Source organism: Catharus ustulatus, chromosome 1 (assembly GCF_009819885.2).
Source record: "Catharus ustulatus isolate bCatUst1 chromosome 1, bCatUst1.pri.v2, whole genome shotgun sequence".
Classification (NCBI taxonomy): domain Eukaryota; kingdom Metazoa; phylum Chordata; class Aves; order Passeriformes; family Turdidae; genus Catharus; species Catharus ustulatus.
This window is the reverse complement of record NC_046221.1, coordinates 151877907-151893035: the sequence shown is the minus strand read 5'-3', so window position 1 is coordinate 151893035 and position 15129 is coordinate 151877907. Positions and strand designations below refer to the sequence as shown.

General features: G+C 39.4%; 1 protein-coding gene across 1 annotated transcript in view; it reads right to left on the bottom strand.

The window, feature by feature from the left end:
- Positions 1–15087, bottom strand: part of NSMCE2 (NSE2 (MMS21) homolog, SMC5-SMC6 complex SUMO ligase) — a 126393-nt gene extending 111306 nt beyond the window's left edge. The window contains exons 1-2 of the mRNA XM_033078196.1: positions 14884–15087; positions 11266–11413 (exon numbers count right to left, since the gene is read on the bottom strand). Of these exons, the coding sequence (XP_032934087.1) occupies positions 11266–11413; positions 14884–15087 (352 nt within the window). The remainder of the gene's footprint in view (positions 1–11265; positions 11414–14883) is intronic.
- Positions 15088–15129: the final 42 nt, after the last annotated feature.

Here is a 15129-nt window from a genome sequence, read left to right as displayed (position 1 = left end):
CATTTCACATTCTCCCATCCTTTTATGTAATAGCAGTTCTAACAGACTCACAGCTGCTGGTTTTCTTTTATTGGCATAAAGGTCCATTAGCAAGAAAAAAAATAAACTGAAGCAACAATAACAAAAAGGACATAAGCTCCCCAGCTATTAGTAGCAACTACTGTGTAGTGCAGAGTTTGGGAACTAACCTGACATAAACACTGCCTGAGGGTGGCTGGGCAGCATGAGTGACAGCAGTTACTTGGTTACTCCATGCCCTACACAAAAGATTGTGCTGTATGATGCCCATCAGTAATGGCAGACCCTTGTTCAATGCCTAAGAAGGATTGTTCTGGTTTTTAGGGTTTTTTTTAAAGGGGCTAACTGTATGCTGACAATTTGGCAGATGTATCCCCCTCTTTAATGGCACACATCATATAATTCAGGGAAGGACTCTAAACAAGCATGAGACTAAATCCTGCTATTTGCATTGTCCTTCAATAAGCTCTCTCAGCATTCCAAAGAAAGAGCAACACAAATTACTCATGCCTGGAAAGTGGGACTTAGACCAAGACTGACTAAAGCAGCTCAACTTGTGAAGTTCAAGATGCTAAAGGTGACTTTTTCATGATCTACCACTACCATCTTGAAGATTTCTAAACATATTGGGTTCTTTGATTATCAGACAGAAATGTAAGATCTAGTGCCTAAAAACTGAAACACAAAAGAAAACACAAGGTTGAACTGTTTATTCAGAGATAGGATGGATTCTTCAGTTGACCTCTTGCTAAACTGGGGGTTTCACTGTAATTTTCTTTCTGTAATCAGCTATAGTAGCACATTTTTTTGAATCAGTGCAAAAATTTCTCTCTTCACGTAGCATTATCCCACTAACAAACACCAGACTACCCTCCAGTACACATGGTTGTGGGTCTATTCATAAACTTCATCTAAGTGCAAATCTCACTCAGTGCCCTGTGTATTTTAGTGGTTCAAACAATTTCATATCACCTGTAATTGTAGGATCACACCTACAGTTGTGATTCTTCCTATTTGCCAATTCACCAAAAGGCAAGGATGATATCTTTGCTGGTCTGCTGTGTTCTGCTGCCTTTTATTTCCCCTGTACACATATTTTTCCTGGCTACCTATCTCCTACTTTTTCCAGTCACCTACCACCACTACAGACAATTCATATTATTTTTAGATCTTGTAACATAATTTCCCCAGGCACAAATTACATAAGCAAAACCAGAAGTGAGTATCTACATGGGAGTTTAAGATATTCATACATCCTTACAAAACATTCCTGACACCTTTTTTCATAGAAGGCAAACTCATGTTTTGTGAACTCCAGTAACTTCCTCAAGGCCACAGTGTGATAGTAGTTTTAGAGCACAGTTAGTCCCAGCCTTGAGGACTCGGAAAAATTAGACTCAAGAGTACCTCAGTTATTTAATCTCATTCATATAACAATATTATGTGTTCCCTGTTCTTCTTCAGAGAAAATGGCAAACAAAATGAGAAGGGAAACAATCTATGAAAATTATAATTTAAAATATTTTAAAGTTCCAATTCAGACCATCAATCCCAGCCCATCATCCAAAGGATGGTATTTTTCATAGGTTTCAGTGTCAGTAAGGAACACAGAAGTCTTACATGCAATTCTAACTGAAAAAGCAAACATTCCCCTTTAAATTCCTGGAATTTTATCAGTACATATTACAATCTTCATTCTTTGGAGCATCAGTATGCTATACAACATTGGTGTAAATTTCACAAAACATGTCATAAAACCTGGATTTGTGTCAGAGGTGGTTTTTTTTTTTAACTGAAAGCATTAAAAACTGCAAGTAATTAATTCTATGTTCATTTACCAAAAATGTTACTTGAGTATCAAAAAAACCAAGGTAAAAACTAGTAACAAGTTCTTGAAAGGAAAAAAAAAAGTTTGAAAAGTGTCCTGTGTCTATTTGTAGGGATCTGGATGAAGTTTCAGAATGATCACATCTACATAACGGCTTCTTTCACGTTTTGACCAAACACTGAGAACATGTCAGCACAATGCTTACTTTTTACCCAGATAAATCTCTTCCTAGTGGAAAGAATCAAGAAAAGAAATACAATTGCTTTATATTCTGAATGCTGCCAACATCAGGTTTTTTTCTACTTTTCTGGGCTCCCCCTCCTCCCCTAATTTTTTATGCACACAATCACTGAAAGCTGAATTCCAATCTACCTAAATTAATAAAAATTAAAGCCTTCAGAGTGGGTTCTTCAAAGCCCACACTACTTTCTATAAATACTGTATGCCTCTACATTTAAGCAGGAATTAGTAGTATTTTCTTATTGCCACATTCTGTAGCAGAAATATGATGATAAGAAAATGACAGATTTATATACTACAGAGAATATTTTCATACAGTAAATTACTCAGATACAATATTCCTCTTTGGCTTTTGTTCAAAAAGGTTGATTTATCTCTGTGCTAAAGAGCCCACACAAGACCTCTGCAGTACTTCATAGTATTTCTAAGCTGGAACAGACCATCAGCATCATTCTGTTCTGATCTCATGCATAGCACAGGCCAAAGAACCTCACCCAGCAATTTCAAGGCTATAACTCACAGCTGTAAGCTCACTCATTCTCTCAAGGTTAACATCACTAGTGCACAGAGGGTCTCCAAAAAGGTCTGTACAGCATTTAAATCCCACTTATGATCTATTTTGAAAACTACTGAGATTTTATGAGGTCTAGGACAGAAAAATTTATAGTAACTATGGGTACATGAGGTAACCCACCAGGTGGCTGCAAATCTCTCTGGTTCACAATGACCTTTGGGGGAGAAAACTACCCACTGCCTTAGAAAAATACATAAGAAAATGGAATAAATATTCACACATACATATGCATGTATTTGACATCAGACACTATGTAAATACCACCTACCAAAATCTGTGAAATAAACTGTGAGGTTTTCATCTGAGTACTCATAAATGTTCTGAAAAAACCCCTACACAGCTCTGACCTTCTGCTCAGGTGCATACTGTCAGTACATTTCCGTGAGAACACACTAAGGACAGTTATTCAGCCACTTAAGTTTTAAATCAAGCCTGCATTTCACTCTGAATGATACTCTCTAGATCAACCACAACATAGCAGCTTCATGCAAGAATAAATGTATAAAATGCAATGATGTGTATTAATCTGATAATACAAATTCTCTTTCTATTCGTCTTAATCCTCCATTTATATTTTATTGTCACTAAATGCAAGAGTGCAGTGATAAAGCACCAACACCTTTAGATCCATTCTAGGAGTGAGTTCCAGAGTGCCACAGCAAGTGAAGCAAAAAGCAAAGCCTCTGCTGCCACCTAACGGGTTTTTCTGTCTTTCCAACTGCCGAAGTTATGCACCCAGCTAAACGAGCACCCAGACTGAAAAAGAGCAATCAGAACAAAAGCATGCTGCTTAAGACAATAATAGAGCTGCTTAATATAGCTTATTACAGCCTAATATAGCTGCTTTCCCCTCACTGCACTGTGCTCTTCTTGCAGTCAAAATTACAGCTAGGAAATAGTAACAACGCCACATATTTGTTTCTTCCCACTTTGTAAGATTACAGACTACAGTCAGAGTGGCTTTGGATAAATATAAAAGAACAAAACATTTTCATTGCAAGTCATATTTTTCCAGATTTTGAAACAAGGCACATTTCCAAATTCTCCTTTTTTGGACCGCTTCTTTGAAGAACAGCTTCCAGAATCAGCCAGTGTGTTCCAGCAATGGGTTCATCAGTGCTGGATATAAACACTGTAAGTAAAGAGAGCTAGGAAAAAAAAATACTCTTCTCAAAATTTTTATATTGACTGCAGAGGATAGTGCAACAAAAATGTAACTTTGTTTTCAGAAAAGCATTTCACAAGAACTCAACCACTCTTTCTTGCTCCAAACAGTAAAATTACTTAAAGAAGAAATCTCCAAGTGTAGCACCATGTACTACATGATATACCAAGAAAAATATATCTCTGTCATTGTTAGTTGAAAAGTTAAAACACTTGTAAAACAATACAAGAAGAACAGTACAACAGAAGTATAAGTTAAGATTAAAAACACATCTTTCCTAAAATGGTTAATCTTAAGCAAGGGACTTGAAGGAAAACAAAATTACTATTTTTGAGAAAGGGAATCTGGAACATTTTGTTTCCCATACCACAAAATACAAGCTTACTTTGGACAATAGGAAAAGAACTTCCCCAAGAAAGATGTAATTTTGGTGACTACACTGAGTTTGTGCATGTCACCAATCAGCACCACAGACACTGGTGTAGCAACAAAGCAGATCAGTGAACAAACAGCTTCTGGCAGAGAAAAACCTGGGGTTAGAATAAAACTTTCTCTGTGAACGGCATGGTATCATGAGGCAATTCTTACAGCTTCACAGGAAGCATCTAGCGGAGTCTAACACAGAAGGATGAACTTCATGCATCATCGGCCTCTCTTCATTTTCCACAGTACCTCCTCATAACTAGAAAATATTTCTGTATAGCAAGTCTGTGAAAAGCCATTTATCTTCAGGATGGACTTTGACATTCTACACTTACACATTCTCTAACATGAAAACAGAAAAATAAAATCTTAACTTAGGTTCTCAAATAAGAAAAAACCTGTATTCCTATAGTGCATATAAAACTGTTTGCTACTTTATTCTCATGAGAACCTTCACGGATATATGTACCTTAGAGTGAAAACAAGGTCTGATTTCTCATTAATAGTCCGTGCAACACAGACTACAGCTTTGACCATTATGAGGCCGCTGTGATGTGGAGATTTGACCAAGCCACTGTTTGGATATGATAGAAGGCAGGATGTGCAAGAAGACATCTTGACATGGTTTATCTTGCCTGGACAAGAACAGGGTAGTGAGGCAAAGTTTATCCTGCTTATTTCCTCAGTTAGAGGACCTTCATGCTCACACTTCTTACTCAAGCAAGTCACAAAGAGTCATTCCAATCTATTTGCTACAGCCAGTTCTCAGGACAAGTACCTTACATTTGGATTACAGTAATTTCAAGATTATAAACCGCACTGAGTATAAGCCGCACTTCCGGGTGCCAGCAACTTTTCGTTCTTTGTCCATACACAAGCCGCACCTGATTATAAGCCGCACATTACAAAACAGAGTGTGATAAAAGGTATCTATTCTGTCACCATCTGTTGAGGGTGGGGGCAGTGATCCTTATCTCCATGGGAGATATTCTGCTAATGGGGCATCCATTGAAACCAGACAGGGCATTGTTCTTTATCTTTTCACAACCCATCCTTCCTCCAGCGAGTCATTTTCTGCTAATGGCCATTGAGTCCCACTGTGGGACTGATAAAATTACTGCATCCCATTGGAAGTTGCTCCAGCCAGGGGAAAGAGCCCAACATTTCTTACCAAGATAAAAACAGAGGTTTTGGGACACTAAGGGAGCCCCTTTCTCCACTGGACTCCAGAGGAAAACCAGATTTCTCCACATCACCACTGGACCTCTGGAGGGAAACTGCACCTTGTACAGGAGCACTGCTCCAACTGAATCACATCTGTCACTGCAGGAGGATGCAGCCACCATTTAATGGGACTGCTGCCAACACCCTGCCTGACAGGGTGTCAGGTTGTACTCTGACTTTGTCAGGGTTTGGAGTTTGTTTCTTTGTAGTAGTTTGTTTTGATTTCCCTAGAAAAGAACTGTTATTCCTAATTCCCATATTTTTGCCTGAGAGCCCCGTGATTTCAAAATTATAATAATTTGGAGGGAGGGGGTTTACATTCTCCATTTCAAAGAAAAGTTCCTGCCTTTCTCAGCAGACACTTGTCCTCCAAACTAAAACAGCAACTTTTCATTCTTTGTCCATCTATAAGCCGCATCTGATTATAAGCCGCACTTTGGGTTCAGACCAAAATTTTAGTCAAAATGGTGCGGCTTATAATCATGAAATTACTGTACTTTTATGAAGCACAAATGCTCTTTAACACCATGGAAATTAAGAGACCATAAACATTTTAGAAGCACAGGTGTCAGCCGGTTGATTTCTGGATCCCAAAACAATTACATCGTAGTGGTTTCATGCACAAGAACTTTGTCAAGGTCAAGATTCATGTTATGGTATGATACTGCAGGAATCCTGCATTTGCATTTCCAAGGAAAAATAAGCTAGGGAAAAAAAAGAACAAAGAAAACAAATTAACCAAATAATTTGATATTCAAGCACAGCTACAGAGTCCATTTTCACACAGGAGTTTATACCATTTCAAGTAGAAGGTTTAGGTCAACAACAGAGAAACTAACATGGAAAAAGTCCCTCTCCCAGAGATGAACAAACTCAGAATGTTCAAGTCTGACTGTTTTAGGCTGCTGCAACAGGTTTAGAAAGTCACTGCAAAGAATAGTGGATATTCCATATAAATTCATCCAACCAAAGGCTGCAATAACTGCATAAAACAAGGCTAACCACCACGTCTGTAGGCTCCACACACCTTCCTATCTCAACAACCCTCAGCAATGTTTAGAGCTGTTCTTGTTAAAACCATTTGAAGTGAGCAATGAGATAAGTCAAAGTAATGCGGGTAATCTCCCAGGGTTAAATCCACATGGAAAGAAGATTCGACATTACCAACTACTGTTTAACTAGTACTGAACAGACATGATGACACAAGTGGAGCTCAATCAGCTGGAGATGAGAAAGCAGTTAGAAAAGGAGGACATGAGATGCAGGGCAGCACACACGAAGAAAAGTGCAGAGGCAGCCCTGAGACAAGGGGAACAGACAAACGGGGTAAGCAGACAGAAATGAGGCAAACTCTGCTGGCAGAAGGAGCAGGTTATGTAATAAGCAGAGAAGAAAGAAAAGACTGAGCTGTAACTCTAACTTAATCTGGGGAATATGCCAAATAATTGTATCACCAACATTTCTAAGACCCCTGGGCCTGTTCTGTACACAGTGGTGAGCAGAAAAACCCTTCAAAAGATGGTAAGGAAACAGTAGGAACTCTCAACAAGATCCTGATCGTGCTACAGGAAGATCACTGCTATGTAATACAGATGGCAAACAGCCATGGGCACCAGCTGACTGTGACATTTTCTGCAAGTTTTTGAAGAAAAGGTAGCTCTTTTTTTTTTTTTTCCTCAAGTAAGATTAGAATTCACCTGCAGTAACTGCTTCCCAAAAAACAGCTATTCCACACTTCATGGTCTCTACACTCCACACTGGGAAGTGATGTGTGGTTGGAAGAATGTCCCAGACATCAAGGAAGCATCTTGTTTTCTACTAGAAAACCCATTCAGCTAATTAGACAAAACCCTAACTGTTCATTCTTCAAAATGCTCTTCAAAAGTTTTATGCTAAGAAATCCTTATCTTGTCTGTATCTTGTCTCCAGATCTCCTAGCTATTTCCCATTTGTACTGGACAATCCTCCCAGTCTGGACTCCAGCCCAGGCAAAAGTAACACCCCATCTAAAGGGCACCTGTTGGACTGGAAGCCTGGAGATTACTATGAATTAGATTTCCTCATTCCAATACCCAGAGCTCTCCATACTCTACAATCCCATAATCTTGAGAAAGTTCTGCTGAAGAGTCACCTGAAACTGCCATCCTCAGCATGATGACCAAATTTACATCCAAAAATTTTGAGCAAACCAGTCATGTCTGTCATGAATACGCCAGATTTGTCCCAGGCCAGCATGTTCTTACCATAATCAGCACATCAATCAACAGGGAATTGCAGGTTTAACTAATTCCAAAAACAGAGAATAAAACTAATCATTCAAGTATTTGACATGGATGTCCATCAGTGCTTTCTAACTCTACAGAACTACTCCAAGTAGGTAAGTAAAGACAGTTCAGTAACCAAGAGAAGTTAAATCAGCAGTGCAAACAGCTGTTCCTCTGTGTGCAGAGGTGTCAACACGAGGCTTAAAGTTCAATACTCAGAGCATTACAATTCAGAGATGTTGCCAAACAAGTACTTTTGACAAGTGACTTACTGAACTATCTTTCAGCAATCACACTACTAAAGCTCAAAACCAGAATGAGGCAAGATGCCAATTATAGTAGAACTGATTTTACTTGCATGATAACTGATTTTGAACAGTGTCATCTTCAAATTCTCAAATCTATTAGGTCTCCAATCCAACAAAAGATATAACGTGCTCTAGCTTTAAAATAATCAGACCCTTGGAAGGCTGGTGAACCACTCAGGAATTTCAGTGTGTCCTTTCCTTCAGTATTTTACTAGGCTGGGCCACACAATGTCCAAGGATGTTTTGAGCATAGCAGGATATAACGAAACCAAGTGTGCACATTCTGGTTTTCTACTCACATCATTTATTTATATAGTAGCTTTTCAAAATGCTTCCATACAAGAACAGTGTTCTTTAAAGAAGAGAAAAATACAACCCTTAGAGTATGTCAGTATCTAAAAGATAATCAGCAGAAAGACTGAGAAGAAAAAAGATTTCTCTTTTTCACTTATTAAATAAAATGAGATTTTTAATTGGCTGTTTCCCTCTCACATTCAATTTGCTGAAACTAATTTTCACCTCTGATACAGATCCTTAACCCCTTCCAGGATCTTTTAAAATTCTGTCTCTTTGCCAGCACATGCTCATAACATCGATGTCCAACACTAAAAGTCAGCAGGTCCTCAGATGACAGGGAGATATTAATCAACAATTTGACTTCATGGACATCAAAAAAAGCCCTTAAAAATAGGAGGCTTTCATGATCAGATACATTAAAATTATTCTGCACACAGCTATTATTAATAATAGCCTTATTAATAATAAATAGCCTTATTTTTGCAGAGATTGTACAAGTTCATAAATGAGCAATGCCTAACCCAAATACTGAACACAAGTGATTTCTTTTCATAAATCTACACAGGAGTAGAACAAAATAAACATTTAAATACATTTAACAGTAAACGTTTTCACGATGTTGTTTGTGGAGAACATGAATTAAGAGAGGAAAAATCACTCACTGAACTAATTTTGTATCTTTTCAGTTGTCTTAATAAGCAAATGTAATTTTTGTCATGTACTTGCTATGACAAATTTCATTACTATTCACAGAAAACAGCACTGTCCGTTATGAAAGACTAAAGGAAAAAAATACACCCACAGAAAAAGTGCTTGTAAACTTAAACAGTTGCAACAGAATTCCTTGCTTCCACAAAGCCTGGCAATGAAATCTGTCAGAATCAAGATAGTCAAATTTTGCAAAGCAAATTAAAACAAACTGCAAATGAGACAGGAAGAACACAGAAATATATTATCTTACTCTGTCTCAAAATTAAACTAGTATTTTACCTCAGAATATGAAGGCAAAGTAGGATAGATGAGTAACAGCTCTAGAAACAGAAATTGCCATGAACTGGAGGTAAGAGCTGAACAGTCAAGTCCAGCAGATCAGATGATGCTAATTCTAAAACACTGAAATTTTACCAAAGCATGTCATGCCACAGAAACACAGTATTTTTTCTGATGGTATTCTTTAAGGAACACAAGAACTTGAAGTCCAAGCACAGTAGTTAGGGGAATAAAAACCTTACAAAAGTGAATACCTTCACTATTTGTTCATTCCATGTAAATACATCAGCAAGGAAAGGTGTAAGAGTGAAGAAGACAGCTGATGTAGGTAAAAATGTAATTTGTGAACACCAGACCAAAGAAGTATGACCTACAATGTCTACAAATCTGGAATACCTTCTCTGTAGTGCAATGGGATGGACCATGATGATACAACATGCTTGATAATTCTATAACCATGATTCAAGAGGAAAGTTGCCTCTGCTAGAATAAAATGTGTTTATTGTCCAGGTAGGAGCTGTTTTCCAGTCACTTGATGTAACTTAACTGTAACCAGGTATTTCATCAGGAGTAATCTTCTCCTCTCAGGATAGAATGCTAAAAAGGGTCCTTTTGGTTACTGAGTTAAATGAACAAAATAATTTCGAGCTTTTAATTAGGATTAATGTGTCAGAAGCAGGTAAATGAGGAAGACATTTCCTAGGAGTACAAGGCACAGACTTGCAGCAGAACTGCACAGTTGAGCTTAAGTTGCCTTCTACCCTTCCCAATAGGAATGCAACAGGGGCCCCTACTGAACAGTGAAATCAATAAAAACTTTTAATTTTTGTATAAATAATTAATTTCTGTGATCTTGGAGATGAGAGAATTCAATACATTCAATATATTTCCATTCATTGCTTATGACAAAGTAGGAGAGATGGTGACTGCTAAAGCAGAGGGGAAATGGAACTGGTCACACGAGTTCTACGTCAAAGGGAATCCCCAGGTGACTGTTCAGACAAGCTTTCCATCTCTTCTTCCTGCTAGAAATGACATGTCAATTGTCTCTGACAGCAGTATGGATAAAAAGGTCAAAAGAGAGAGAACTATCACACTAGACAATGACAAAAATATTCATCTTGATTGTACGTAATCCTTGGCTTAGTTGAGTGCAAGATTTATAATGAACATCAGAGCTTTTCTTTCAGAAGATTCTTGTTCTCCACTCTCTGTTCTTTATTAAAACTATCAGGGGTTTGGAACGTTAAAGTTTTTGTTTTTCCCTAGTGGTAACATTAACACAGATCTAAGATAAGGAAATGGGTCAGCTAATGTTTGTCTTTGAAAAGTAGCTTTGCAGTGCTCCATTTATTGTGAAACGGCATTAAAGACTGTCAGCAGTAATTAGATTTAGTAATTTAGATTTAAAATACCCCACTTTGCAAACGTCCAAACTGAAGCACCCTAAAAATGGTCTGATTTTCAGAAGACACAGCATTTTAAAAAATGCATCCCCTAACAGGTGTCTCAAGCTTCATATTCAAAATCTTTAGCATTATTTTAATATATTTTGCCCTGAATGTCAAATAAAACACATACAAAGAAGCAGTATGAGAATAAAAACTCATTTTATTCGCCCACTTAAGGGGCCTTCTCCATCTCATTCAGCAATGTTAAAATTTCTACAAAGCTGTAGGGTAATAATCACTGGAACACAGTAAGTCTTAGGTATCACAAAAGCATGGACAATGTTTGCCAGGCATTTACATTTTCACTAAATCTATCATTTAAATGAAATCTTTCATTTAAGTGAAATGATTGTAATGAAAACACCCTGGCCAAGCCAGAAAAGTTATAATAAAGATTGATATTAACAGTAACTAAGTCAAAATACATAGGTCTGGGACTCATCTATCAGATTCAGGACACAACACAAGAGAGAATATACTTACTGAAACTTTCCACAAGGTCAAGAGCAACCTGAGTAGTCACATCCATTCCAGAGTTGATGTAGGACTGGCAGTTTTTCAAAGAAGAAAGAGCAGAATCAATTGCATTGAACGAGATTCTCGGACCACCTGACATCTTGAAATTGTTACTCTAGAAATAACAGGGAGAACACATTAAAAGCAGTTTGCACACAAAGATTTTGGGAGAGAAAACATAAGTTCTAATAGATAGCTAAACATATAAAGCACTGTCAAGAGAATCACTGAAGCATTAGGGAGCAGGGATGAAAACTTAGCACCCAAGATGTAATTTCAGTGAAAGTGCAATTCATCATAGGTTTTCAATTCATCTCCTATTCAGTATTAAGCAAAACTACACTACTACTGCACTGGCAGTTTTCTTCTGCTCATTTCTACCTCTAAACCACAATGAAGCTCAAACTCCACAATTATGTCTGCTTGAAAAGTATTGCTCTACTTCAGATCCAGAGAAGATCCAAAAGAGCCCACATGCCCAAAACCTTGTCTGGGTTCTCTAGGCATATATTCAATCAGGCTAGGAAGAAATATAATTTGTCACATTCAATCTAGTTTCACCAGCAATTGGTCCTTGGAAAAAATATTCTAACAAAGAGCCACTCTACTAAGAATGTACTTAAAACATCTAGCATCATTTTTAAATAAAAGCCCACCTAAAAATGCTGCTTAGTTCTGCCAAAGGTGCTACAAACTTTTGGTACCCATGTTCCACTAGCACAAAATAAAGTCACACAGGTACCATTGTCTGTCTTCCTTACCAGCCCCTGGCTCTTCAATACACCCCCCCAGCCTACACCCTTGTGGGGATTAGTTGCTCTGTTAGCAGAACCTTCAAGTGTTTTTGCTGATGCTGTGCCTATCCACACTGCTCACATCCATTGGTTTCTTCTCAAAAATCCCCAATTTCTTCTCTTCCTTCTTCATGCTTTGCCATAACCCACTCAGACAACATTTAGCTACTGTGAGAAACACAAACCTGGTGTGCAGAATTTTATACTTCAAGTTGCAGATTAGAAAAACCGTGTTTCAGCTTTAGAGACACCAAAAAAAAAAAAAAAAAAGAAAAATAGACACAGCAAAGCAGATCTCTTAGATAGACAGAAATACTACATTGGTCCATGTAAAGAATAACTAGCATGTTCGAGGACTATATTGAGATGCCATCAGGGGAGATAGAGAGCAGAATCCACAAACAAATTTGAGGTATACCAGAAGGGGAAGAGTTGTTCTATCAATAACAGCCTTCAACAGGCTATAATCCAACAGCAATCTGGAAAACATCTAAATAGAAAGTACAATGCTTTTCCCAAGTTTTGTATACCTAAAGCTGTATCTCTCTACTGCTTTCCCTGAGACTCCAGAACTACACCTTGTGCTCCCCCTAACCTGAGCAATATTGCCACATTCCTCACAAGTACCATGCAGACTATGAGACCTGAATACCTGCTGTCTCCTAATGTTTATTTCCTATAATTTTCTTTTTTTTTTCCATTTATAAAATGTGCTTGGCCAGTCAATACTGTCTTCTAGTACACAATCTTTAGGTCATGTGCTTCCAGCAATATTTTAACACACCCCAAACTGAACTTCTTAATTACATGCAAATTTGTCTTCCTCTCTATCCCCTTCTAAAGGTGCATCTCTCCACAGATGCAGTAGGCTTCAACTACACCTCTTGTTATGTCAGCTCATGCTCTCCCTGACAGAAGACTGTGATTGCTATCATTAGAGATCTTCAGAGGCTGTCAAACTGACAACAGAAGACAAAAGTTCCTTATAGAATTCCCTGAAAGTAAAGAAAAAGGATGCTTTAGAAGATTTAATTACAAATTCTTCAGCTAATATATTATTTCACTTTTTTTGAAAGTACTTGTTTGCCATCTTAGCAAGACTGTTTGTATAGAACCTCCAAACATACACTATTGAATAGTCACATAAAATTATGTCAGCAGCTTTATCTTTCTGAGTCCATTTTGTGTATCAAATTTAACAAAGAGAGCCTAATTCCCCTCTTGAACTTGGTAAATCTCACTGAGAAAGCCTGCTGATCTTTTGGAAATTTCAGAGATACACACTGTGAAAGCAGGAATCTGAAAAAAACCAAACAGTGTAAAGTTAAAAAGGTTCCTTCATTCTCAAAAGCAAACTACACAGGTGCAGTTACTGGTTATGACATTAAATCATATCATTACAGTGGTAGGTTCATCTCAATCTGTCTTTTGGAAAGTAATTTATTTTGGATTAATTTTCCTTTTTTTGTTTTTTAATAAAAGATTATTTTTCTTAGAAACTGGTTACAATCCTGTAATGGCCCAGCCTTTTTAACGGGTTATGGAGAAGGCAGTGGGATATACCCTGGGCAGAGCAAGGAAAAACAAACAAATTACCAGGAGACTCAATAACAACTTTTACCTGCAAAGCTTAGAATGTTCAAGTAGAATACAGTACTTGGCAAATTTTAAAACATCCAGGCAAAATAAGGCACTTCCCAAACTTTAGCCCAGCAAATTTTAACTTCTCTGGACACAAGACACTAGAACTTTTTGGTCCAACTTTACAACATATTTTGAGAAGAAGGTGTAAGAACATCAGAGAAAAAACAAAGAGAATAGAGAGAGAAAGGTAGGTGGTCACCACCCCAGGATCCAGCATTGTCTCAGCAGCCTCTAGACCGCTGGCAGTGGAGCGTGTTTGGCACACACATTGCTTTTCTTTTATCTTCTCTGCTCTGCCACCTCAGGCCTTACAGACCCTGCTCCCCCACCACTTCCCAGCTGCCTGTCTTGAGCCAGTTCCTCAGGTCTCCTACAGATCCCAAGGCAAGGTTTCACTCTCGAACTTTCAAAGTGAATTCTTCAATTTCAGCTTGGAGCTGTCCATTCTGCCTTTCAAAGGAGGGACACATTCCCCGCTGGAAGTGGGTTCACTGCAGTGTTTCTAACACAGTCTTTTCTGCCAGGTTTTCAATGGGTGCATCTAAGCATTTATCACTAACAACCCCTCACCTCACTTCTGGAAAACACAACCAGCAAACTCCATGCTGAATGGAGACTATCGAGGGCATGTTTTTTCTTTCAACAAGTGATCAAATGGTCCAGACAGGATAAAGAACCAAGAAACCTAGTTTCTATTCTGTTCTCTAGTTTAAATATTTGAGGAATTGATTTAAACTTTTGTGGCAAGTTTCTATGACTTTCTGTGCTTCAATATTTCAGACTATGAAGCAGAAGAAACAAAAAAATATTATTTGTTTCCGTAACAGCAGCCCTGCAGGTGTCAGGTGCTCTCCGAGCACCAGGATCAGTGCCCAGCCCCACCACACTCGGTGATGAGCTGCCGCTCACAGCGGAGCAGAGGGGAGCAGCGCCAGCCGAGCAGGAAGCTCCGCGCTCCAGGAGCGCTCCCAGGCCCTCCCGCCGCCTCCCCGGGGCCGGGCAGGCCGGGCAGCCCCGCACGGAGGGACACGGCCCGCACCCGTCCCCGGCCAGCAGCGCTGCCCTCGGCCGCGGAGGGACCGGGGCCGGCGGGGACAGCCACCCGGGCCGGCGGGGACAGCCACCCTGGCCGGCGGCCGCTGCTCACCTCGTCCCCACAGCTCGAACGTGCGGCTGTCCCGGGGCCGGCCCCGCGCCGCTCCCCCGGCGCTAGAGGAAGGCGGGCGGTACCGCCGGGCACCGGGGCAGGCGGAACCGCCTCATCAGCCGGCGCCGTCATGTGATGGGAGGGCTCGGCCACGTCGTAGGGAGCGCCGCCGCCTCCGCTCCATCCTTCCCAGGCTGTCTCCATCCCCCTCTGCCCGCAGCCGCCGCCGTCCCTGCCCGCGGGCGC